The sequence below is a fragment of the Bombus huntii genome, chromosome 15, assembly GCF_024542735.1.
Source record: "Bombus huntii isolate Logan2020A chromosome 15, iyBomHunt1.1, whole genome shotgun sequence".
NCBI classification, from domain to species: Eukaryota; Metazoa; Arthropoda; class Insecta; order Hymenoptera; family Apidae; genus Bombus; species Bombus huntii.
In genome coordinates, this window is record NC_066252.1 from 5,815,827 (window position 1) to 5,840,932 (window position 25,106).

General features: G+C 38.5%; 1 protein-coding gene across 7 annotated transcripts in view; it reads right to left on the reverse strand.

The window, feature by feature from the left end:
* Positions 1-25,106, reverse strand: part of LOC126873902 (venom dipeptidyl peptidase 4-like) — a 303,798-nt gene that overhangs the window by 49,620 nt on the left and 229,072 nt on the right. For all 7 annotated transcript variants that reach the window (XM_050635247.1, XM_050635250.1, XM_050635249.1 and 4 more), the window contains 2 exons: positions 23,841-24,080; positions 22,136-22,371 (listed from right to left, as the gene is read on the reverse strand). In XM_050635247.1, the coding sequence (XP_050491204.1) occupies positions 22,136-22,371; positions 23,841-24,080 (476 nt within the window). The remainder of the gene's footprint in view (positions 1-22,135; positions 22,372-23,840; positions 24,081-25,106) is intronic.

Sequence of the window (25,106 nt, forward strand, 5' to 3'; positions counted from 1 at the left end):
TGCTTCCTCCTCGTAATCTACTGTTTCTACATGGAAATGTGTATGAAAGTTCCGCGTGAAAGCAGGAAACGATTTTAGAAAATCGATTTGGTATGCGATGGGGAAGATTGTTTGCTGGGAGATTCTTGTTCGAGTCATGGTCCGTATTTTCAGAGAGAAAATATTGATACGCTTATATGTCGATGCGTACTAGCGAAAAGATAAATTCCATGCATGAAAGACTCGTCTTTAGATAGACAGATGCCACCGAAATATTATTTGCTTTTAAGTACGGCCGCGCTCGCGATCGAATTCCCTCAATAAAAGACAAACCAAATATTTTTGCAGTTGTTTTTCCAAGCGCTTGTTTTTTGTTTTTTACGTCGAACAGAGGACAAATAAAAACTAGTGATGTGTTTATCGGAGCGAATATTGAATAATTGGGCTGCTTAATTGCCAAATCGGTTAACTTCACGGAAACAGAGAGAAAGAAAATTGATGAAACCATACACGACAAAGATGAAATTATATAAAATTTCAAGAATTTAAAAATTTTAAAAATCGTCCTTCTATTGCGTTCGCAGTTTCGTTCGCAGAATTAAATCGATCACTTTATAACCGTTCCATTTCTCTTGTATTTTCTTTTGTTTTTTTATGTCGATTGGAAACACACAATCGCGACAAATAAGAACAACTTGAGCCTATTACGAAGTCAGTGTCTTTCCGTTTCGAAACTTGAGCTCAAATCGATATATGCAACACACGTTGATATTGCATACACGCGGTGCACTCGATGACATCACAACAAAATTTAAGAGAAAAAAGAGGGAAATTAAGGTAAAGGTAATTCGGGAATATTTTGAAAAAAAAAAGAACGTAATTAAGCGTAGGAAGTTCGTTCGATTTCCTGTATTATCTCGTTCTGTTATTAACACTGTGCAACTCATTCAGCCTGTCATTCAACTGCCCTCGTCATTTTATAAAAATAATTCTACTACGCGTACTATCACATTCTTCGAAATGTTTAACGATCAGTCGAGAACAAATTCCCCATATTTTATCTGATGAGCCTTTTCCCAGAAACTTCTTCAGTTTCGTCATTTCGATATTAATCGATCAAAAATCCGAAGAAATTCCATCGATTTTCTACAATTTGCCCAAAGTTTCTGAAAATTTCCATAGACGCGAAGGTTCGCAAAAGGATCGCTTAACGAAGAAATCCTAAGAAAGCGTGTGCCTAGATTGAATGGCATTATCGATGCGTGAAATGTATCCGCTTTTTTGGGGATATCCAGTGTTTTATGTGACGGGTACGTGACCGGTATACAAAATAGGAACGATGAAACACAGGCAGTCGGATAAGTCCGGCGCTGCTTTTCGCGTCAAAGGGGAACAACGGTGGACAGAAAACTGGCTAGACTATTGCGAAGTTAGAGAGTAGCGATGGGATGGACGGACGGAAGGAAGATGACAGTCAGAGTTTTCTGACGTCGAATAAAACGGCGCTCCAGATATGCCACTTAAACGAAATTGTCAGTTTTACGGTTGGCCCGAAGAAAGCCGGAATTTTCGTGCTGCTGTAAATATCGAGAAGCTTTTGCAATGTTAGAGGAAGAAAGAAGAAAAAGAGGACAAAGTTTTGGGGTTGGAAAGTATCGATGATCGAATTTCATTTGCTTCGAGAATGGATAAAAAGCATCGTTCTCGAAACGTCTGTGTCGTGGAAAAAGAACGGGTACAGTTTTTGCGTGCTACTGGAGGAAATAAAGCCAGGCGAAAAAGTAGATACGCGGGAAATCGGGGACGTCCAGGCGTACGTGTCTGACTAGTTCGCCGGTTTCTACTTGCCCTGCCACTGTTTCTGTATTTTTATACCGATCGCTAGGCAATTATTTGCAATTGTTTGGATGGAACGGTCGTCTGAAATTGCGTACAAGTTGAAGATATTCTTCTATGGATTAAAATATAGGGAAAGTAATCGAAATTTTCGAAATATGTCTGATATGTCGTATGGTGTATTACTTGTTTGGACACTATTGATTTTATATTTTGCTTGAGAGTGAAATTACGTAGCATTCTGTGATTTTTTGGTCAAAGTAAGTGACAAAGATGCTTGACATAACTTCGAAAATAATTGAACAGACTTGGTAACTTTAATAGGTATCATATGCCTGACCATCCGTTGACTTACATCAACTTTCCTATCTTTGAACGATCGATTTCAATGAAATTATATAGAATTTCACGGCTGTTTGGCCAAAATGAACACAAAGAATATATCTTTGGTATATTGAATAAATTCAAAGACAGCGGAACGAGTAAACACACATCATACGTCTGATTATTCATCGTATTTACTTATCCCAATTCTCCTTTCGTTTAACCTTTCGATCCTTGATTTCTTGATCCTCAATCAAGTTATATAACAGTTTAGAAAATTGTTTGATCAACATAATTTGTTAACATTGATTTTCAAAGACGATTGAACCAAGCAAAGACACATCATACTGACCATATATTGACGTATCTTCTCTCAACCATCTCTTCCATTAATTCCAACAATCCAATTCACTGCTCCACTTCCACGCTTTCTAACAACTACTCCGCCAACTTCCGCTTATTTCAATCCGACTTTAAACAGTATCCTATCCCATCGTAATCTCTCGTTCATTGCAATTTACATTTCGCATTCAAGCATCTCGCTTCCGATTTCAAGCTGCCGTGAAACCACGTGAAACAGTCACACGCGTCCAGCAATTCCTACCACGCTGCATTGCCGAAATTCTCCTTCTCCTGCATTTCAGAGAGGACGACGCAACGTCACGCTGGTTATTCGCCGGAGAATCCAATTGTCGCGCGTCCAAAGCGACACGGGTGTCCGCGAGGACTCGCGGAAACGACGCGTTCAAGAATGTGTCAGGGTCGTCGGCGGATATCCGCGTCACGCGCCACCGAGGTCTCTGGTCGCGTGTGTATCCATCCCTGTCAGTTTCGTATTCTCGTCACGCAGCATATCTTTGAATACACAAGGATTTCACGACAACGCGTATTATCACCGGGATAGTCGGCAGCAGCGAGAGACAGTTCCGTTGAATACCAGAGTTCGATCAACGAGCAACTTTTGCAATTAAACCGCGTTTCCTGGTCGCTCCCGACGATGTCGAATGATATATTTGGAGACTTGGTTGGTCCTCGTGTTGTAGTGTTGACTTCTGAAGACGGTATTATGGGGAAAGGATTAGTTTTCGAGTCAATTGTGCGGAGAATGTAATTCCACAGAGTTACACGAGTTTTCGTGTAAATGGAACGCACAGAGGTTGATACGCGAATCTGCAATTTGTCTCTGTGGTATTGTTTAATGGCGGTTTAAAGATACATAGAAATATCAGTTCGCAGTAGCAGGAAATTTAACATTGCTACCTCGTTTCCGTCATTCTCCACGCAATTATATTTTCCCAATTTCGGTGTAAATCGGTGGCAGAGGTGTAGACGCGAGTCCATGATTTCTGTCTATTTAATAATTTTTAATTTAATGGTTGAAAAGATAAATACCATGAACATTATGGTATAACTTTTGACAAACACCTTTAACAGAGAAATTTATGTTTTTAAAAAATGATCACAAATTATCGTAAATAAACGCTTACAAAGCTTAGAACCGCAAAATGAAGATAATTCTCGTTTGTAGCAATAAATATATACGCTCCACTCTCCTACGGAGGTTTCCAATTAATAAAGATTAAAATAAGCAAATTGCTAGGTGGTATGGAACGCTTATGAACGCGTGCATCAAGTGTTTACGTTTGCTGTGAATTAAAAGCGTGTACCTTGCATTAATAAATAAAAAGGGTAAAACAAACAACGCGAAGGTATCAATTTGTGGTTGCACCTTAATTCCTCTTTCTCCGCAATGCACTAATGGTATTTTCTATCCTTATCCTACGCCACGTCCCGGCGAATAACGAGAAACAAGCTTACCGAGATTAACGGCAACTTTCGAAAAACAAAAAGCTCCGGCCGCGATCGCGTTACGAAGAAAAACTGTAATCCTATTATAGCCAGGATTAATCTGGAAAAAATGAAATTTTCTTAACAAGAAGCTTTTTAGCCAACCTTTGGAAGGGGGTTGAAACGCGAGATCTTAATTTCTCTTCATTGAAAAATACGGTTCTCTGAAACCTGTGATTATATTGCTAGTAACAAATTGCTAAATCAATTGAATCGTAAGAATTCTATTTATCCGAATTGCAGAAATCAAGAAGATTCTTCTGGATCAGTACGAGGGTGCGATATATGAGGATTTAATATATTTCTGTTGAGATATGTGTAATTTTCTGTGCTGGACTGAGTTAAGTGCGTAGTAGAAATACTTATATGTATATATCAGTGTGTGGAAGTATGTGTGTGTGCGCAGCGTCTCGAAACAAAGGAATGTAAACAGTCAGTCGGTTAAGAGTCGTCGATGAAGAGTCGGGTGTAGAAGGTGCTGAGACGCGTGCCAGTGTGTATCGATAAATATATAAAGAATCGTCCATGTAATAAATATATCATTATTTTAGTAATAACTGTCAATATAAATTTAATGTTCCTATAACATTATTTCGGCTTCAAAGATCCACAATTCTCAACAATTTCGTATATTTCTAAACACACGAATATCACATGCGCGCTCATAGTTGGCATTATTTTATTTTATCTATTTAATGAGCAAGAACCTGTTCCCTTAAATTACACGTTTAACACAATTTTACAAGCATTTTGCAATTTATAAAGCATCCTTTTCGCGCCATGAGAATGAGTTACACTCGGCACCGCGGCGGTAAAAACGCAACGTACCTGTTGTAACGATAATAATAATTAAGGTTCTAATTGCGCAAAGGAACTTCGTTAAGCTAATGAGAGAGAATCGTGTCGCCGAGGAGAAAAAAATCAGCCCGAGAGGAGCGCTTTTTTAAAAGCGCCGTAGAAAAGCACTCTGACCTCCGGACAATCTTCGCCTCTCACGTCCTTAATCAACGTCATTTTATCGTGCTCCTTTAAGAATTGTTTATTTGCGCAATCTCTCCCTGCTATAAGAACTTCCCAGTTCATTTTCTACCCCTACCACGCGCTAGTTTCCACCCTCTTTTCTCTCGTTCGTTAACGCGGTTAGAAATTTTTCTTTCCTTACCTTTCTCTCGTCTCCCATTTCATTCTCATTTTATTCTCCTCTTTTCAAAGAAAGCGATATCACCAGTGTACAACTTAAAAGACAGTCGACGTTTACGTATTTCCTGCACGTATTGGCCGAAATGATCGCGAAACGTATCGACGAATGTTCAAATATTTTCGTCGTCGTACTCGCTAGATCGTCTAATCGTGGTGGAAGTTTGGAAGCTAAAATTTTCGAAATATTTTCAGGCGGTACTCGTTCGGAAGACAGGCGAATTAGATGGATAAAATAAGGGGTAGAAAATTTGAAACAACGCAACGAAGCGAGCAATGTTGCAACATCAGCGCAATAGTTAACAAAGTTCCGATTACACGGTATAAGCTGGATAAAACGGATCTGGTTAATGGAAAAGTCGAATACAGGATTGTAGCGTAAATAAAACTTTCCTTACGTTCCGCCCTGGCGGCTGGAATTAAACAAATTACTCATACAACGATACTTTTTGTTCGTTAAACGGCTGAGAATTAATGAAGCTAGAAACTGGCGAGAAATTGGAGTATACTCGTAATTTAGTCTTTTGGAGTAATTCTTAGTGTTTCTAAAATCAATCTTATCCTATTGTCCTATATATTAGATTGCCCGGAATGTTTCTTTCGTTTTATAAGGAAATAATAGACGCACAATGTTTTTTGTTTTATATTAATTGATTGAATTATGCACGAACATAATAATAGAAATGGATACATATATAATCATAATAATAGAAACATAATAATAGGAACGTAATAATAGAAATCTAATTCAGTAAAATAATATAAAACAGAAATTCTTGCTCATCTATTATCGCCTTATAAAACGAAAGAAATTTTTCGGACAACCTAATATAAACGCGTAATATTTGCCTGTGATTTTGTAATTAAATTACATTTCGTCAGAAACGAGCGAATTGTGTATTATAAATTTATTCGTTGTTCATCTTTCGAAGGATTAAATTACACTTTGCTTTTGAATTATTCGAGATCCGTCAATTTCGACGAAAATCTTCAAAGATGAAAGAATTAATCGAAAAAAAACATTTGAAATTTAACAAACATACGTCATGAATAAGTTAGTAGAAAAAAAAATCTCTCACGCATCGAATTTCGAGAGGACAGAATTCCTCTGAAAAATAAACCAAAAAGAATGAAAGGGAAACGAGAGAAAGGCAGAGACAATATGGGATTGGGGACGGACGAAAGCTGTGAAACTCTGAAAATTCGCGTTCGAATAGATCACGAATCTGTCGTTTGTGACAAACGCTATTACCAAGCCGGATAACCGCGACGTCGATCGATTGAAATACCGATTAATCGGCATCGGAAAAGCCCGTGGTCAGATCATAATTGGAGGGACGTCATGTTGCCTACGAAATTCCAATTTAATAAATTCCCGTATCGGTATTGGCTGCCAGGACAGTTAGTATGTTATTATACACCTATCGAAGAAGGATAGTTAACGAACGAAAGCTTGAAAGAATCTGTGAAAGCTGCGATCATAAATAATATCGTCAAAGTATCTTGTACAGCTGCGATTAAAAAAAACGAAAATATAACGAAATATAATATAATAAATATAAGATGAAGATGAATATAACAAATATAATAAATATAACGAAAACACGTAAGAAGCTTTAAAGAACTACGATCAAAAATAAAAACCTCGAAGAATCTTAAAAAAACTGCGATTAAAAGTAAGAACATCGAAGAATCTTGTAAAGCTGCGATCAAAAGAAAGAACGGTAAAGAGTCTTGAAAAATTGTGATTAAAAATGTAAAGATCAAAGAATCTTAGAGATAAGAGGATCGAAAATGTACCGTGATAAGTCTAGAAATTTTCTAGGAGAAATTAAGAATTCATAAAGAACCGATAGTTCTGTTACTAATGACGCGCCTCTTCTTCTTCGTGTGTTAGTTCAAATATGAAAGGACCGTGGTATAATATAAACGTTGCACAGAATAAACGAGGAGTTTACGTTCTTGTAAAAACCTTCTCTATAAGAAAATTTGTCATTCCATAGATACCGTGTATCTTGCTCGCTCGGATACACGTCCTAAAAACTCCAGAAAGAACGCTGGAGAAATATTACTCCGCGCAGCTCCCGATCTCACAACACGCTTGCTAACTTTCAACAAACATTATTAGATACAATTAAACGTCGTCAAACGTGAACCTGGAGTATGACAAATTTCTCTTACTAATGGAAGAAACTCGAGAAACGCTCGAGTCTTGAGAACGTTCTAGTTACCAGACGATATCCTCGAACGGGTCTCCCTACTTCTTTTCGGACTGGCGAGTAGCGAATACAGTTTTTAGCTGGTATTTCTGCTTCATAGTAGCGGGACTATCTTGCCAACAATGGTTCCGGTGATGAAAGTTCCGCGGACCTCTTTCCAGACCATTACGGTGCGCCAACATCGCAAGAAGCGCGCCACCGTTTGCGGAATTGCTCGGTGCAATCGTTTGCGGTATGGCGGAATGAATGGATGCTAGGACGTTGTGTACGCGATTCCTGTAACGATACTTTAATCGTTGTTTTAATACCAGGATTAACGATATTGATTGCGTCGATTACGAAATTGTTTGCTTCTGCAGCTCGAGGAAGCTAATCCGAATCGAAGAATCCGAACGATCCTCAGTATGGTAATCTTCTTTGGAAAGCAAACCTAATTGTCGAAATTGAAAACTGCTATCGATATTATTACTATTTCGATGATCTTCAGAGTGGTAATTTTCTTTTACGATTAATAAGAAACTTCGGAGCCTGGTCCTTAACGAGTGGAGTCTCGATCAGTCGGAAACAACGAGAAGAGCATCGCGATCTGTGATTCCACATTGTAGATAGTAGTTGAGTGCCGAAATTCTAATGTAATTGAGTTATTAGAAATCATTTAACACGTTGACTGCCACGACACCCGTATTCGGGTGTCAGCAAAGTTTCTGGTCAGACCGCGTATCCCATATTCGAGTGTCGCTTATTTGACAACTTGCGAAGGATCGTCGTAGGTATTTGAAAAGATATTCCATAATAATAAATTGCTAATTAATAATTAATTGTAATAATAGTTGAATTGCTATAAAATAAAAATACGAAAATGGTTTATTAAAAAAATTATTTAGAATGTAAAACTTTAAAGCATTCTATACATAGCTGAGGTTGGTCGGGACAATTTGGACAATAAGTTGTTGTTTTCTTCAAATTCTTTTGTGCCTTTGTTCGGTCCATTCCACGTCTTTTATTTACATAACATAGTTTGCATGCGCGTCTAATGCTTCTTCCGGAATCGTCGAAGACAAGGATTTTTGTATTTTCAGACAACACTAATAACTTTCCAACTAATAATTGTCTAAATATTCTAATATTTATATTTTTTCTTGTCGCAATTTTGTAAACCGTCGAAGCGTGTACAACAGAAATTCCCAGAAAGAATCGAATGCCAAGTTTTCTGTACCATTTGATTCGTTTTCTAATTGTGGTGGCATAAGAAACCATTTGGTCGGAATAATCTATACCACACTTTCCTTCGTTATATTCAACAACAGCTAATGCTTTTAATGTTGCGAACAAATGAAACGAAAGATCATTCTTGAGACCACCACTTGAGCGATTCGCATTACTAAAATATCGATGGAAGCACCTAGCAGAGAACGCTTGGTACTGTCGTACGCGTGGCCTGACGGAAATTTCTTTGAAAACACGCGTGGCAGTCAGCCACTGTTAATTTCTAACTTACCCGATTATTCGATCGTCGAGTAATGAATATTCATGGCGTATAGAAAGGTTCGTAATAGCGGGGAACACGATTGCAACGATATAAAAACTTTGCAACTGCGACTCGTAATTAAAGAACAAACGGACCGAACGTATCGCGAGCTATTGCCCTCCGGAGTCTTTGCGAGAACGATCGGATCGAAGAAATAATTAACTTGTATTACTTCAGGGACAGGACCATTTATAACTCGAACAAGCTGCGTTCCTTTGATTTTTACCTAAATTACAAATCCTACTCATTAAGAAAGTTCATTAAGGAAGTACGTCATTTTAACGATTTAAAAAGGATCAACTTTGTATTTTTCTATTTTCTCGTCGTTTCAAATAGAACGACGCGTGAAAATAGGAATCGCGAAATTACGTAAAATGCATCGTTCTAACAATTTCAAAAGACGGAATTTCTATTCCTTTTTTTCTTTTTCATTTCCTCGCGTATTTTAATTTCCAAACGTGTGAGCTATAGCGTTAAAATTAGTTCGTGAGTTTTTCAAAATAATTCTAAGGGGAAACTTCGATTTGGTGGAACGTGTGAAACACGATCGATTCGATCCGGTAAATTTGCTAAATTCACCGATTACACAAACTCTCTAAGTTTCGCGGAATTTTCCGGGGCTAAACTAACCGAGTCCATTAAACCTCCCCAAAACCTGTTCACAGTTCTTTCCCCGTGAAACCGCAAATCATCCTTCGAAAGCAGAAACTTGGACCGTCACGTTCTCCATTTTCTCTTTCCACCGACGATCACGCTCGATTGGACGAAGTGTTTCAGATTTTGCGCTGCTATTTTGCATCTTTCCTCCCAATTTAACTATAAATTCCTTTTCCGGATCTATTGTAAATGAAATTCGAGGCGACACAGCGACAATGCAACAGGGACATACGACGCTATGTTTGCATTGATTTTTAGTTTTCTGTACAATTACTTCGTTCCTGGTAATTTAGAATTTATTCTTCATTTTCACTATACATGTATCTAGTATATTTTATATTAAAATTCTCTTAAAATTTGTTTATTATAATTAATAAAAAATATGCGACTGGAAGTGTAACAAATTTTAATCGATAAAGTAAACGAAACACTGTTGGTTTATCAATAATTAAAGTGTGACGAAATTGAGAGGCAAGAGTTTGAATAGCCTAAAGGAGAGTTAATTTGTATAGTGTGTTTTGTAATGCCTGGTTGTGTACCAGCAATTTAATAAATATATTTATTAGTATAATATTTCAGATTGTTTCAGACCGCGAAAATTATGGAGGCTAATAAATGATTCGTTTCGCGTAACAAGTGTAATATAACGAGATGAGTTTTGCAGCCAAAATTCGATAGCAATTGCCATCCGTAATAATAATAATTTAACTATCCCTGCTATACTAATGAAAGATTGTTGCACTGATATAAAGACTGTTATCATCAGACTATAGTCTCCAATTTAGCATCCTAGGATCTTAAGATTCCACAGGTTACTGGAATCCTGCTAACCTTCCTTTTTTTCCTTCATCAGCCTTAATCACTGAATTAAAGCTTTCGGAAGTTGAAGAATTCCCCGTTTCCGAGACTCCAAAGACTCTGTCGTCCCCTATATTTCCTTTTTCTTTTGCTGGAATCACAGTCAGAGGTAACCCCAACACCCCTTCTCTAAAAATTCTCTTCAACCCCGAAAACCACAAACAGAATGCCTTGAAAATGCTTTCAAAGTTCTTTTCACCACTGGCCTCCAACCTTTGCTCTCCTCTTCGCTGCCTTTGCTCAATCACAGTCGCTCGACGTGGTTTAAAAAAATCCGGCCAAACCTCTCAATCGCGTTTCGCCAAAGAGAATCATAAGGAAAACGTCGTGACTTATTGCTGATTAAATATAAAATGAAAATGAGAATTTGAAATATTTAAGTTAATCATATTCCTTAAGTTCGCTTTATGAGGCACGAAATTTTCATATAAATAAAATTGAATCTAAATATTCTGATTGAACATGAATATTCAATTAATCCTACGACAACGAAAAATGTGTAAAAACGAAAGTCAGTTTTCTAAAATAGTCTTGCGTAGAAAAATCTATCGAAGAATGCTGGACGTTCGTCGACTCGAACGATGCAAAAATGCGGACGAAAGAAATCTGTATGCGCAGGCCTTGCTCTTTCAGTCGCTTTCACGGAAATAATACAAACGTGCATAAACATTGACAGCGCGTTTATGAGGTTTCTAAACGTCTGGACAACGGTAACATCACACACGTATAAATATTCACAGTCCGGTTATGAGGTTTCCAAACTTATCAGGCATTCGCGTTGTAAATTTCAGCAGCCCAGCGCTGTTAGAACCAAACGCAACAACGAATTACCGACAGGCCATTAGCAGTCGCATAGCCACCAGGTGACGAAACATTCTTAGTTGTCGAGGCCCGAACAGCGTAAACACATTGCTAACTAGCCGCGTTTGAGAACCAGGCTGCGCTGTTTACAACGTCCTAATGATTAATTCATGCGCGTTACGCGCCACCCGTTGTTTCCGTATAACGCGTGCCAATGTCTAACGAAGTTAGCTTCATTAAATATAGGTGCGACTTACAGTGACAGGAAACGCGACACTCCAGCCCTTTGTTTCACCGATATATCGAAAGAGGTGACTTGGGAAAAGAGACGGTTGATTTTATGTCACGGCTCGCGACTCGAGTCGAGCAGACACGTTCGAAAACATGGTACCAACCCGTGTGCTTCGAATTTCTTGCGGAGCAACATAGCGCACAGCAGAATTTTCTTTGATCCTGCAAGTGGAACACGTCAGGCGACAGCCACTTTCGCGAATGCTAACGACTCGTGAGATTTCGGGGGTGGGAGAGGCAGTGTGGTTTTCACCGAGGCGATTGAGTTTGCATGTCATTGCTTCGCACCTTCTCGCTAAGAATTCCCCCTTTCATCGCCACCCCAAGCTTTGTCCTGTCGGTCTTAGCAGAGGCGCGGTATTTTCAACGAATTTTTGGCCAGGTATCAAGATGAAGCTCGAGGATCCTGGCTTCTTCGCGGAAAATCCTTGTTCAGTATCTTACAAGAGCCTGGAACTTTAGCAAGTCGAGGAACTTTGGTTTACATTTTTATGCATGTTCGTCTTGCCTTTTGAAAGAATAAATTCATATTCTCTTTCCAATAAAATAGCCAAACTTTCCCAAAGCTGGAGACGTCCAAACCATCGTCGTCGCTAGACCACCTACGTTTTTTATAAAGTCATCTTCTTCTTCCAGAGAACAAATTCACTTTCCTTTCTCGATAAAATAGTCAATACTTTCTGAAATTAGACTCATTTGGCTCATTGTCATCGTTGGTCTATAGATGTGTATGCAAGCTCTTTCTCTTCTTTTAATGAAACAATCGCAAAGTCAGAAACATTTAGCTCATCGCTGTCACTAGATTAGACGATTATGTTATCTTAGTTAGTTGCGGATGTAAATACATTTTCGAACCACCTGTACAACGCAAAGTTCGGAAGCGAGTCAATCAACGAAAGAATCGTGACTTTTGTTACGTAATTGTAGCGATCGTAGGATTAAATGGTATAATACGAGCCATGGGCGTCGTTTGGCAGCCAGGTCCGGGATTTTGGGGAAGAAAAGGCGGATGCTCCTTTACAGGTTCTGAATTATGCAGCATTCTTTGATACTACCTCCTTAGCCCCGATTTAATCAGTTTAATGAACGTGTTCACCTGCGCAGTACACGTCACACGAGCAATATACTTGGTACACTTGGAGTGCACGTCGTTCCAGCGTTATGTCACCTGTTAGATTAACGAGTCCGTGCTATGGCAGCCGCGCACTGGCGACCATAAATGGTGTAAAGTAGCCGGGCACTTTGTTAGGCCGCCATGACGCAGAAATGGACCGTATTATCGCGGTTCGCGTGATTTTCTCACTGAAATATCGCTCCAGCTATTCCATTATTCATTGCCCGGCCATATAGGGGACGTTAAGGACAACCGAAAATAAATTTAAGAATCGTTATCAACGATTAGTATATCCAGACGCCGTTCGTTGCTAACCAGATAAGCCTGATGGGTTCAAGATAACGCTTCCAGCGATGATATATTAGTTTGTTGCGGATGTTTATGTAAATTTATATTTCTATGAATACAATTGACCCTCCTTTCGTGTTTAACGCCGATTATGGTCGTGCGAGGAGTTATAGATACGAACGTTTATTATGTAAGTTCTACTCTTTTTTTTTTCTTTTTTTCTTTTAAATGGAACATATCTATTTTGGTTTTAATATTTTTAAAGTACGTATAAATCTAGAAACGTCTAGAAACGTAACGATATAAAAAAAAGCATACACAGCATTTCGTACAAAGAAGATAACCTCGATTTTTACTAAACGAAATACAATTTCCCTGTTTTTCACTATTTTTCAGAGCGATACGCTCTTCGCTCGATAACAACGAATTTTACCTTTCGTTTGGAATATTTTTTATATTATTAGAAATGGCACAAACATCACGTCGATTGGTCAGTGTTGCACTGGTTCGTACATATCGAACTACAAACGGACAGCAAAATCTAAATTTAAATCTAGGACAGTCTTGTACCTTTTTTTGTTTCTAACGAAATTTCATCGTTTCGTTGTGATCAAAAGCCCCGGTTTTATCGGATATTTTTAGCGGAACCGTTTTAAACCTGGGAATTAAATTACGTTCCAGTACTATTTCTCGATGGAAGATAAATCAAAAAGTTCGGGGATTAGAAATGTTTCCAAAAACGGTAAATTCATCCGGGAAGGATAGAGAAAGGAGGGTCGAGGTCTCAACGGGGCAATACCGGCGTACTTTCTGATGGAGTAGGCTCGAGTTCGAGTCCCAGAACAGTTTCCCGAGAGCCTTTCCGGTTCCGCGGCCTCCGCAATTCACCCACTCAAGATCCAAGATATCCCAAATAATTTCCAATTTCCTTTATCGATCTTGCGGAATGATTTAATACGAACTTATCATTTAAACTTTCCCTTGTCTCCTATTAAGTGTGTCAACCAACTCGTTACGCTTCGAACATCTTCCGAATTATCGAAGAAAATTAAACGATCTTCCTACAGACGTCCGAGTTTGTACCAAAAGACAAATACGAGGTAATTAATGTTCGTTCATTTTACAAACTTGATACATATAACACGGATTTTTTATTCATTCCCTTTCTACCTTTCTACCTTTCTACCTTTCGGGATTTCTACCTTTTCGAAACGAAAGCTTTATGGCGATAGATGGGGATGGAAAATTGAGTTCTGTAAATTGAGCGACGTTTTTTTTTTATGAAAAACTTGTTTTTTCCCTGTATCTTCCCGTTCGCCTTTCGTTTTGATTCTTCCGAGAGTTAATTAATTTTAGAAAATTTATTCTATTATTATTATATATATTATTATTTAAGAAATTTAATTTTAGTATGAAACAATCTCTTCGCAAACAAGTTTCACACGTTGATGTTTCATTAAATTTTTCTGCGACGATCAAAACAAGATAGATTGCGTGGACTAACAAAATGTTCAACAATGCGAATGATTTAGATAGCATTACGAGAAAAGTGTGTGCGAATACAATGAAATATTTTGCGAGGATTAAATGTTATTCCTGTTAAATACAAAATATATAAAATTCGCGTGCCAGTTAACGTTTTAACGAGTTTCGTCTTTGAAAAAAATCCCCCAATTCCATTACCACAATACACCACCAATTTTACAAACGCCAACTTCTCCATCCAACTGGAATGATCGAATCGACGCACCATATGCGTCACGATATGTAACACCAAACGCGCGATTATCTTCGACTCGCCAATTCCTCTCATTATTCGAAAAACAATTACAGAGATCGCCGTGAGTTCCTTCCAACTAATAAAAAAAAAAAAAAAAATTTGCAAAAAGAAAGGCGACGGTGAGGTCGTTACAGAGTGACTCCAGTTGGTCGGGTCGCAATTTACCCGGTTGCCATCAGCTTAATTGGAGTCGACGTAACTCCGCGGAAACTCTGGCTGGGCTGGCTAGTGAATTAACACCTCGGAGGATCGCGGACTCCACGATCGCGGGCTCCGCGTTGGACCGGCCATGTGGAAACTATGCGAGACACGGTGGAGATATCCGCTTGATGTAGCGAAAGATAGAGGCCGCGAAACGGCACGAAAGTAATTTGCAAAGTAAAGGACCAAACTGGAAAGTGGCTGCCGAGCTGGCGCCAAGGGAAGAACTTAATTGCGCGTTCGCCAATTTCACCACGCTTTCTGGTTAGATGTGGCGGTCTTTTTTCGGATCAATCGCGTCGTGCGTTGCACTTTTGCGCCAACGATTCGTGAACGTTACGGTTCGCTTCCTCGCAGACCTGAAAGTTTCCGAAGAAGCGAAGAAGGGAAAGTGCGACGCATAACGCGATTGATCCTGCTGAACCAAGAGCGACCGCGACATCTGATCAGAAAATCTCTGGAAACTGTACTTCTTCGAAACAGTTAACTTTATGTACCGAGCGTACTTCTCCAGGGGAGATGTAAAAGTTTGAGAAGAAGCGAAGAGGAGAAAGTGCAACGTGCAACATTGACGCAGAAAAATCAAAAGCACGTCGTCCATCGACTACCGTAAATACTGAAAATCTAAAACTTTCTGCTTGGGTTAAGATGTTTTCGAGCGATGGAGGAATTGGCCAAGGAAATGGGAAGTGGGTGAAACGATCCTCGACGATTCGCGTCGACGTTCAAATTTGAACAACGCGTTGTTGAAATGATGTTCGGCATTCGAGTGTCGTTTAACGAGATTCGAATGCGTGCCAACGATGATGAGCTATATGGACGAAGCTCGAGTGCACTCTCGACGTGTGACTAGTGTGTTTCTGATGGTCTAACTTGTTTAATGATGGCACTATCGATCTTTAATGTATTTAGTTAAATGTATTATATATGGATTAGTGTAATCAGAGTGGTACGATGACGATAAATACGTGCATACAGAGTGTTCTAGTAATTACGACACAACCAGTGACAGGTGATATTCCGTGAAAAATTAAATTGGAAATATGGAACATCTTTCTACATGGGATTTTATTTGAAAAATCGATGTTAAATATATTTTGTTTGTTAATTACTGCGACAAATTGTAATATATCAATCAATTAATTAACAAAAGTCTGCGTTGAAAAAGCGCTTGTATATTTTAAATAATTCCAAGGAACTAGAAATCTGTAGTCCACCATTTTGACTGGTTTGATAGTTCAAATGTTGATTAATTAATGAATTTATGTTTTATATAAAAATTTCGTAGAAAAATTAGGTATGTTCAATTGCATGAAACTTTCAAAGATATCTCGATTAATCCACAAAGAATAATTCGTTAGTAAAATAATAGTAGAGAAATAGAATTAAAAGCGTGAAAGATAACAAGTGCCACCGATAAATAAAATTTTACTAAAATTGATAGGTGCATAAGTGGAAGTTCATCCAGAATATAGCAAAAAATGGAATACTAAAGTGTGCAAGTTCCACTTAAGGAGCTTCCATATAGTTTCGCTTATAGTTGGAGCGGTCTGACCATGTACGGGCTATACTACTGCCGCTTATGGTACTAACTCGACGTACCTATAAACCGTCTAATTTACTCGGCCAAACTTGTACTTTAACCTACACTTCTGCTAAAGTTTTTTATTAGGAAATTTTGCTTCTTATGATCGCTAACGAACTTAATTATAACGGCACATCGTACAAGTATTTCAATTTCTTTTTTTAATCAATAAAAGTGCAGCCATCGTTCGCTGGTAGAACTCGTACTGTAACTTACACTGCTGCTAAAGTTTTTAATTATTGAATTTTACCTTCGGACGAATTTAATCTTTAACATTGTACAAGCATCGTAATTTCTTTCTTCTCTAACAACCTCGTACAATAAATAATTGGTCGTTGTTGGTAGAAGAAAATTGCAGCGGTGGTCAAGAGATTAAAAGATCTCGCCAAGGCAGCCTAAGAATTCCTCGAGAAGCAGAATACTTTCTAACACAAGATCCCTTTCCTTCTTCTTCAACTTCTTTCCGAGATAACAATCTGCACGAGCAACTCCCAAATTGCTTCTTAATCCAACCAACTACCAACTGTCGCTGTGGTTCTCTCGAAAAACAAATTCTACGAAATTTAGCCAGGGCTTTCCAAACGGCCAGTCACGGTTCTTCCGTTAATTAAACCGGAAAAGAAACTCACAGGGTATAACACACGTAGTTCCGGTTATCCACCGAATATCATCGTTCGTCGCTTTCATCATCATGAAAAAAAAAAAAAAAAAAAAAAGAGAAGAAGAGGAGAAAAATGTCGATCGTTATTTAGGCCAGTCGCATCGTGCACGACTCTGCCTCAGTCCATGAATACCAGCTCGATAATAATTAACCTAAGTGAACTTGCCACGTTAGCTTTTATCCATGAACAGATTCGCTGCAGGCATCGATCAAATTAGATTAAATTAGATAGAAATAAAAGAAGGTTCCCGGTACTTTGATTGATTATTATTATTAGTCGATTATTCGTTGATTTCAGAATTCAATTGGCAAGATGACGACGAATTGGAAAGAGAGACGAAAGGATTTAATAATTTTCGAATATAATTGATGTTACCGGGATCTGTAAAAAATCTTGAAGCGCGCGATACGAGTCAGAAACTCTAAATAATTGGAAACAAGACGAAAGAACGGAAAACAAAGGGAAATTTGGAAATTGTTGTAAAAAAAGATATGTGAAAATTATATCGGAAATTTTAAACGATTCCAATTAACGTCATTGGAATCCAGATGGAATCTTCGGGCTCGCGATCTACGTTATAAATTCTCTATATAAATTAACAATTATAAATGTCTACTTTCAGAGACGAGTTAATAATTTCTACCTGAAACATTCCATTATTAAATATTCTATGAAATATAGTTCCTTAAATTTCAAAAAAACCGTCCACGTTATGTAGCAACCTGATCATGGTAAAAAAGAAAAAGGTTTAATTTCACTGAAACTGCGTTTGGAATTCTCTTAAAAGGCAGCCTTTCGCCAGCAACGACATTCGCTCGCAATTTCGACGCGACACATTTGCAGGAGCATGCACGAGCAAACAAACGCGTACGTTTTCGCGTAGCGTGCCAATTAGCGTAATAATCGAGGTTGCATAATTACACGAGTGAAACTAACGCGAGCATTGGATAGCAGCGTATCCGGTGGAAAGTGGGAGTTGAAAAAGAGGGGAGGGTAGAGAAGCTTTTGTACGAAACTTCGACCGGCCGTTATTTGCATCGCCGCTTATTAACCTTTCTCTTTGAAACGTAGCAGAATTAAACGCGATTTTTTCGTTTGCCTATTTTTCTTCCCTTCGGATCTCCCAAAGGCGATTCCCCGGCGTCGCCGATATTGAACACGTTAAGACGCTAAGAGGAAAATCAACTTCTTTCTCCCCTGTGTACCGAGCGTCGAATAAAAATATTGGCTCGTTTAAGCACAATTTTCAAGGTATTACGCGATATTGGCTCAAGGTGAGCCAGGGTCTTGAATAACCATCAATCCTTCATCGCGTACCTATACCGCTTGTAGCACGATGCTTTTCTCGATAGTGTTTCCATCTGGATAATTTTCTAGGTGTGCAGTAGAATTCCATTTACATAGCAAATGAACTTGGCTAATTACCAACTAGCTACGACTAAATAAGGTAGGAGGTTGTTCTATGTGCGAAAGTAAGTCGAACGTGTAGAATAAAATTTGTTCGTTTGAAGTTTCGTTGTACGTGAAGTATATCGGCCGGTGCACGTATTTAATAGATTTTCAAGCTTGTTTTTCCCAGCAACGAAATATCTTATGAACAAATTCTTCTTCTGTTAATTCATATAAAATAACGTTTTTTTCGATTATTCAATATCGATCGCTTCGCTTACGATCGACAACAGATTCGACTAATATATTCGACAGATTTTCAAACTTCATTTTCCTCGAAAATGAAACGTCGTGTGAAAAAAATGTTGTTTCATACCTTCGACGTGTATTTTCCAATACCATTTACTGTTTACCAATTGAATCGCGATTGAGATACCCTGTGTAATTATCGATTGCTCTACTGAAACGAAAATTACTTGGTTCTTATCACAGACAGTTCCCAGTGGATGCCAGTTTCTCGGACGTTAAATCTTTGCAACGATCGGGAAAAGACGTTCGAACGTGGACGTTAAGTACGCCGACTTAGCTACGTGCTTCCATTATTTCTCGATAAAATACGACTAAGAAAGGATATTACGCCAGGGGGACGCGTTATTGGGGATTCCCATGGAATCACGGGGCAAACGTCTGCCACAGGCAGCGGCCATCCAAAGAGCGTTATCATTTATCACGTAAACGCACCGTTAGCCATTGATACTGTGTGCACCGGCCGCCCAATTCAATCTCATTTCCCTACAGAACAACCTTGAATGGTATTCATCATCTGTTTAAACGCTATATGTTTGATATTCATGGTGTTCCAGGAAATTAATTTGCTTTGGGAAGATTATTTCTGTATTCAAAGTTTCTGTGTAATTCATGTCCAAAACGATGCCCAATTTATTTCTCTATCGAACGCTCCATTGTTTTCAGAGGATTTTTAATAACGAAGATGAAAAATCGAATTTTCCGCATATCGAGTTTACCCATGAAATTCAATTCATGCCTGAAATAACGACGTATCCATTTTTGTACTCAATATCATGTCGTTTTCATCAATGAATTTAATCAAAAGTTACTTCTTTTTTAGCCAACTACACTCTAGCTGTTTATTTAACAGAAATCCGATATTTCCATAAATTTCTTTTCGCAACCTCCGACGAGTTTAACAAAGATTCTGAAATATTTTCCTATCGAACGTAAAAACATTCTAAGAATGTACATTGGCGGATAAGAGTAAGTATATGAAAGAAGAAATATAGAACAATGCGATAATTTCAAAAAATGAGTCAGTATGGTAAACATCCTGAGTAGAAAAATAACAAAAATTCACAATTTATATATATTTAGATATGTACAATTTTGTGTGCTAAACCAGATTGGTCGCGTAGTACACACACGCATTTGACACACGCATGTGAATATATCTAAGTGTGTGGAAATATGTGTGTGCGCGACATCTCGAAAAACTGCTGAATGTAACTGTTCTATTGGCAATATGATATGGAAGATGGTGAGACAAAGAGAGTGCTGAGACGCGTGCAAATGTATATCGACGAAGATCCTGGAAATCGTTTATTAAATAAATCTAAAACTATCTTAATATGAATTCTAAGTGTAACCTTAGCGTTCCTTTACTTTTATTTCGACGATTAAGATCCACAATTCTCAACAATATACTCGCTGTATACTAAAAGAAATGTCCGAATTTGATCGAAAAACGAAAGATCGTATAAAAGAATCGTATTCTACGTCTGCGATTAACTTTTTCACGTAGAATCACTCCATTTGCCGATTACGCCACGATTACTGAGCAGCCAGTGTAATTATCGAACAGCCAAGTCTCTGATGGAAACGAAGTTTCGAAGAAAACCGAAGGGTAGCTTGGAAGGATCGAGGAATTGGAAAGGGCGTGACGAAATCAGAACGTCGGCAAAGTAATTGGATCGGGAAGGTGACTGGTCAAATTTGGTTGCAACTAAAGTGGAACTGGAACGTTCCATTGAGTGGTATTTCGAACGTTCTGCCGTAAGAATCGTCAGCGTAAGTGGATGGGAAAGATTTTCCAGGTTTACAGGAAATCGTCAAGTACCAGTTTCAAGGGTTTGTTTCGTCGATATACATTTAGAGAATCTTCATAGGTTTGGGGAATGTTGAGGAACCGTTTCGATAAGTGCAAGGGTCTCGACTGGTCTTTATCTGAATCTCCAGCCCATTGTGAACGATTGTCACACAATTCAGGATATTTCGAGGGGGCAGAATCTATGCTTGGTTCGAGCGTTCGGAAATCTCTCGAAAATGCAAATTTTATGGACCATGGGTAATACTATCTTATTCGAAACTGGCCAGGTTAGATCATACGAAGATAAACCGATAGGCAAAATATATGTGAATGTTCAAATGAATTCCTCGTTGAATTTTCGTAGTGTATTTTCTATTTAGTTTTGTACTTTTTTACGTATTTCTGTGTTGTATTACGATGTACAGTTTTATCAGAATTCCTTGCAAAGCGAACTGTTTATTTCGAGGATTTCAGGTTGCCCACGCAGCATGTATGAACTAAACTATCTCTCCTGCTCAAAATGTTAAATCTCACCACAAGAGTTCAATTCCAAATATGCTAATAATCGTAGTACGTAACAACCATTCGAAACAAGTTCGTCAAACTGCGATTAAATAATCTTCATCTCTTCGTGTTGCATTTTGCAACGTCCTAAAAGTTTCTACGACTCTTGGTGCATCTGAATTTACGCGCATACAAATACGAACGCAACGTATTGTGCATATAATTATACTCACGGTAACTCATATAACTTTCGTTTGGAACACCAAACGGGTCGTTTCATTTTATTTGGCACGTTGAAAGGCGAAACGTGAAACAGGTAAAGCACGGCAAACACAATTGCACAAAAATTACATCAACCAGGTACACGTTTTTCCATTCCTCGTTCCCAGTGTTCCTTAGATTTCCTATTTCCGATTTTTACTTTTTCCCAGATGAAATATGGAAAACTTCCTTCTGCAGATTCTCTCACAGATTCCAGTATTCTCTATACAAATTTACGCTCTCGTGATGCGTTGAGAAATCTATTAATTATCGAACGTTTCAGAAATTGTTCAAATAAATCCAATATCCTTCAAGTTAAGGGACGCGTGCAATTTTCAACCAGGCTTTTTCGCTTTGTATTTGAAAGGCGTCATGAAAAAAATTTCAAAAATATCGCTTTTGGAATACGAACCACGCCACTATTTGCGCTTACTGTGTGCACTTTGAAAATTAACAGCCTAGAGCTACGAACCTCCAGTATGACCCAATTTAGCAAATTTTCAACATTTCTACGAAATTACTGGATATCCAATACTGTAAAATACAAGTAAGAGAAGGTCATCGTTCGTTGCAATCAGAAATGGTTGAAATAAAAATAAATAAGGTACAAGATACTAAAAGTCACTGTGATATTCTACGGTTAAGTCTGACCACAAGAGTCCAGTTTCAAATAAGTTAATGATCAAACTGTTCTAAGGAGTCCTGTACTTACAGGTAAGAGTTCTTCTGGTCCCAGGAAACTATCTCCGTGACGACGAACCGGCCGGAAGTTAGAGCGAAGCTCCTCGTCTTGCCAGAGGAAACGTTGGTAATTGCGACTGCATGCCTCCAGTAACTTGCATCGTGTTGCTTCTGTGGCAGAATCGTAAGGAACGAATCGCCATCATCGGTGAACATCGGTGGTTCGAACTGCTCGACCCATCCATGCCTCTCCGAGTGCTTCAGCGCCTGAAAGATGAATATTTCATCCCGTTTCCCATCCATTCCTCCTCTTCCCGTGAAAACGGTCGCGAAAAATTGCGCATCGTTCAATTCCACAGTATCCTCTTTCCATGCATCGTCGAGGTACTCTACCATTGATGAGCGAATCCAGAGGATTATTTTGCGATTTTAGACATTCACGGTGACTTGTGGGAGAGAAATCGAAAGGCGAAAGCGGTTTAACCCATCCCACGACACGATTTCTACGAATCGTGGAAGATATTCTTTAGGTATCCGAAGGATTTCGAAATTCTCACGATGACGACTGTAGGCCAAATCTTTTGCTTCGTCCCGAAACTTTTCTATTTCATTTCGCGCAATATTTGCACGATATTTTCTGCGATATTTATTCTATGCCATCTTCTTTTCTCGGCTGCAAAATATAGTCTGGCGACGCATACGGTGCGTCGTTGGTAGCAAACGAGTTACAGGAAATGGATTGGAAGATTTGTACGAAGAGGATTTTCTAAGAAAACGAAATTTTTTTTATTTTAAATCCGAGTGAGAAATTATTGGCATGAAATTCGTCTGAACCGATCGAAAGTAATGATTACCTGGCGATAAAACTAAGAAAACAACGAAAAATAATAATTGCTTGTAATTGAGATTGCTAATAAAGATTACTAATAATAGAAATTACCAGGAGGATAAAAACGTTACAGGTAACCTTCAGTCGAACTCATTGTCGCTAAACTTGCTCGTGAAACAATAAACGAAATAACACCCTCTTGACCAAGTTGAGCTTCCTCACCCCCGAAGCTTCGTGAATTAAACGAATCGCGATACTTCCAACAGCAGCGCCAATCTAATTAAACCGAGAAAGTTGGTCTTTTACGGACGATAAAACCGTCGTGAAATTTTAAAGGAAAACCACGCGACGGATCGCCAATTCTTATTCATCTTGTTGGCGTCGTCAGCTTGGACTAGCAAAAAATCGGCAAACCTGACAGTCTTATCGGAATTGTGTCTTCTTGCGAAAAAAAAGAAATTAATTGAATTACAGTGGCGTGCGAAAGTTTTCAAATATTGCAAAAGTGGTATTTAAAAGAATTTTAAACCATATTATATAACTATGTAATAGCGCTTGTGCATTATATTTCCTTTTACTTATCATACTACTTTTACGCGTTATTATTTAAAATTCTTTCAGATACCGTTTTTCGAATATAAACATTCATTTGGTCGAACGATTTTGCACACCACTGAAGAAAAACTCGTTGAAATTTGAGTGTCAACTATCCCTTCGTAGAAGTCAAGTTAGGACTCCAATACATTTGACTTGTTTAAGTGTCGCACACCACGGAGTATATCCAATGCGAAGTATAGTAGTAGATTCATAATAAAATAATTGGGAAATAAAAGCAATAAAAATAATTTTTATATATGATAAATAATCTCAATTATTATGAAATATCTGTATAATATCGTATACGTACGGTGGTGCAATTTGGCAGTGAATCGTGTACGGAACAGAAACGGAAGTACGCCTCGTTCTGCACCCTGTTCATCCAGGTCGCGTACACGAGATTGTCCGTAGGAAAAGCAACGGCAGATAGAATCCGTTCCTCGGAGGCTAACTCGTCCGGATGTTCGATTTCAGTTAAGCTCACGTTACCTTGGACCACCTTTTCTAAGTCGACGTAAAACAGCTTCACCGTGGGATTGGTCGTGCCACTCTGAAACAATAAAATTACTGGTCAACCTGCAGTCAATCCTCATTTTCTTCTATCAAATAACAACGTTCGACAATCGTAAGTTGCTCGTTCTTATCTTTCTATAGAAATTATACAATTTTATAAAATCTAGTATTTTACAAACAATAAACAGTAAAAGTCGGAAGTAAATTTTAAAGATAAGTTACAGACAAACTATTCCTTTCAAATTATAGAAATTCCGAGCAACGCGACAATTGTCCTTTACTTTCGAACTTTGAAGTCGATTAGCGGAAACGTCGCTGAAACGCGAATGGACGTTGCGTTTTTTGGTATTTTCATTGGAGAAGAATTTCGGTAAACTTGGCAGCTCGATTCTCTTCAAATTTCGTGAAAGCATGTGTATGATTTTAATAAAATTAAGACGCGTCCATTGCGTCGCCGTGCGCTTATCGTCCGGATTATTGGAATTCCGTCGCGTCGAACGTAAAAGACGCATTCGCCATCGAACTGATAAAACTTCCATCGCGATTAAAACGCGACAACTATGCCAGCCATCCGAATATTGAAGCCTCGCGCAAAAATCGTAGATTATATATCAAGCAACGTCGTCTACAATCTTATTCAACGAACATGTACTAGCGAATTTCTAAACGCTTCTATCGTTCTCTTCGTTCGGAAATGTCGCGAGGCTTCCGTGCAATACGATTTTATTGCTGTTAGAAAACGAACGTAGGATGAAACAGAAAAGAGTGTACGTTCTGCTGCGCGGATATTAAAGAACGAATGACATAAATCCCGGCGTTTTCCTATTCGACGCACGAAAACGAGAATTTAATCAGAATGTCATATCAAAATTGAATTATTCCGTCTGTAATTAGCTTCCGTGAAAATTCAAGCGGGATTAAAATTCGAGGGGTAGTTATAGCCTGGAGAAGCGTTTGATCGATTGCCGCCACTTTTTCCTTGGGTAATCGAGCAGTCGCCGTGGCAAATGATGTATGTACACAAGTGGCCGAGAAATAAAAAAAAGAGAATTATTTTTTAGTA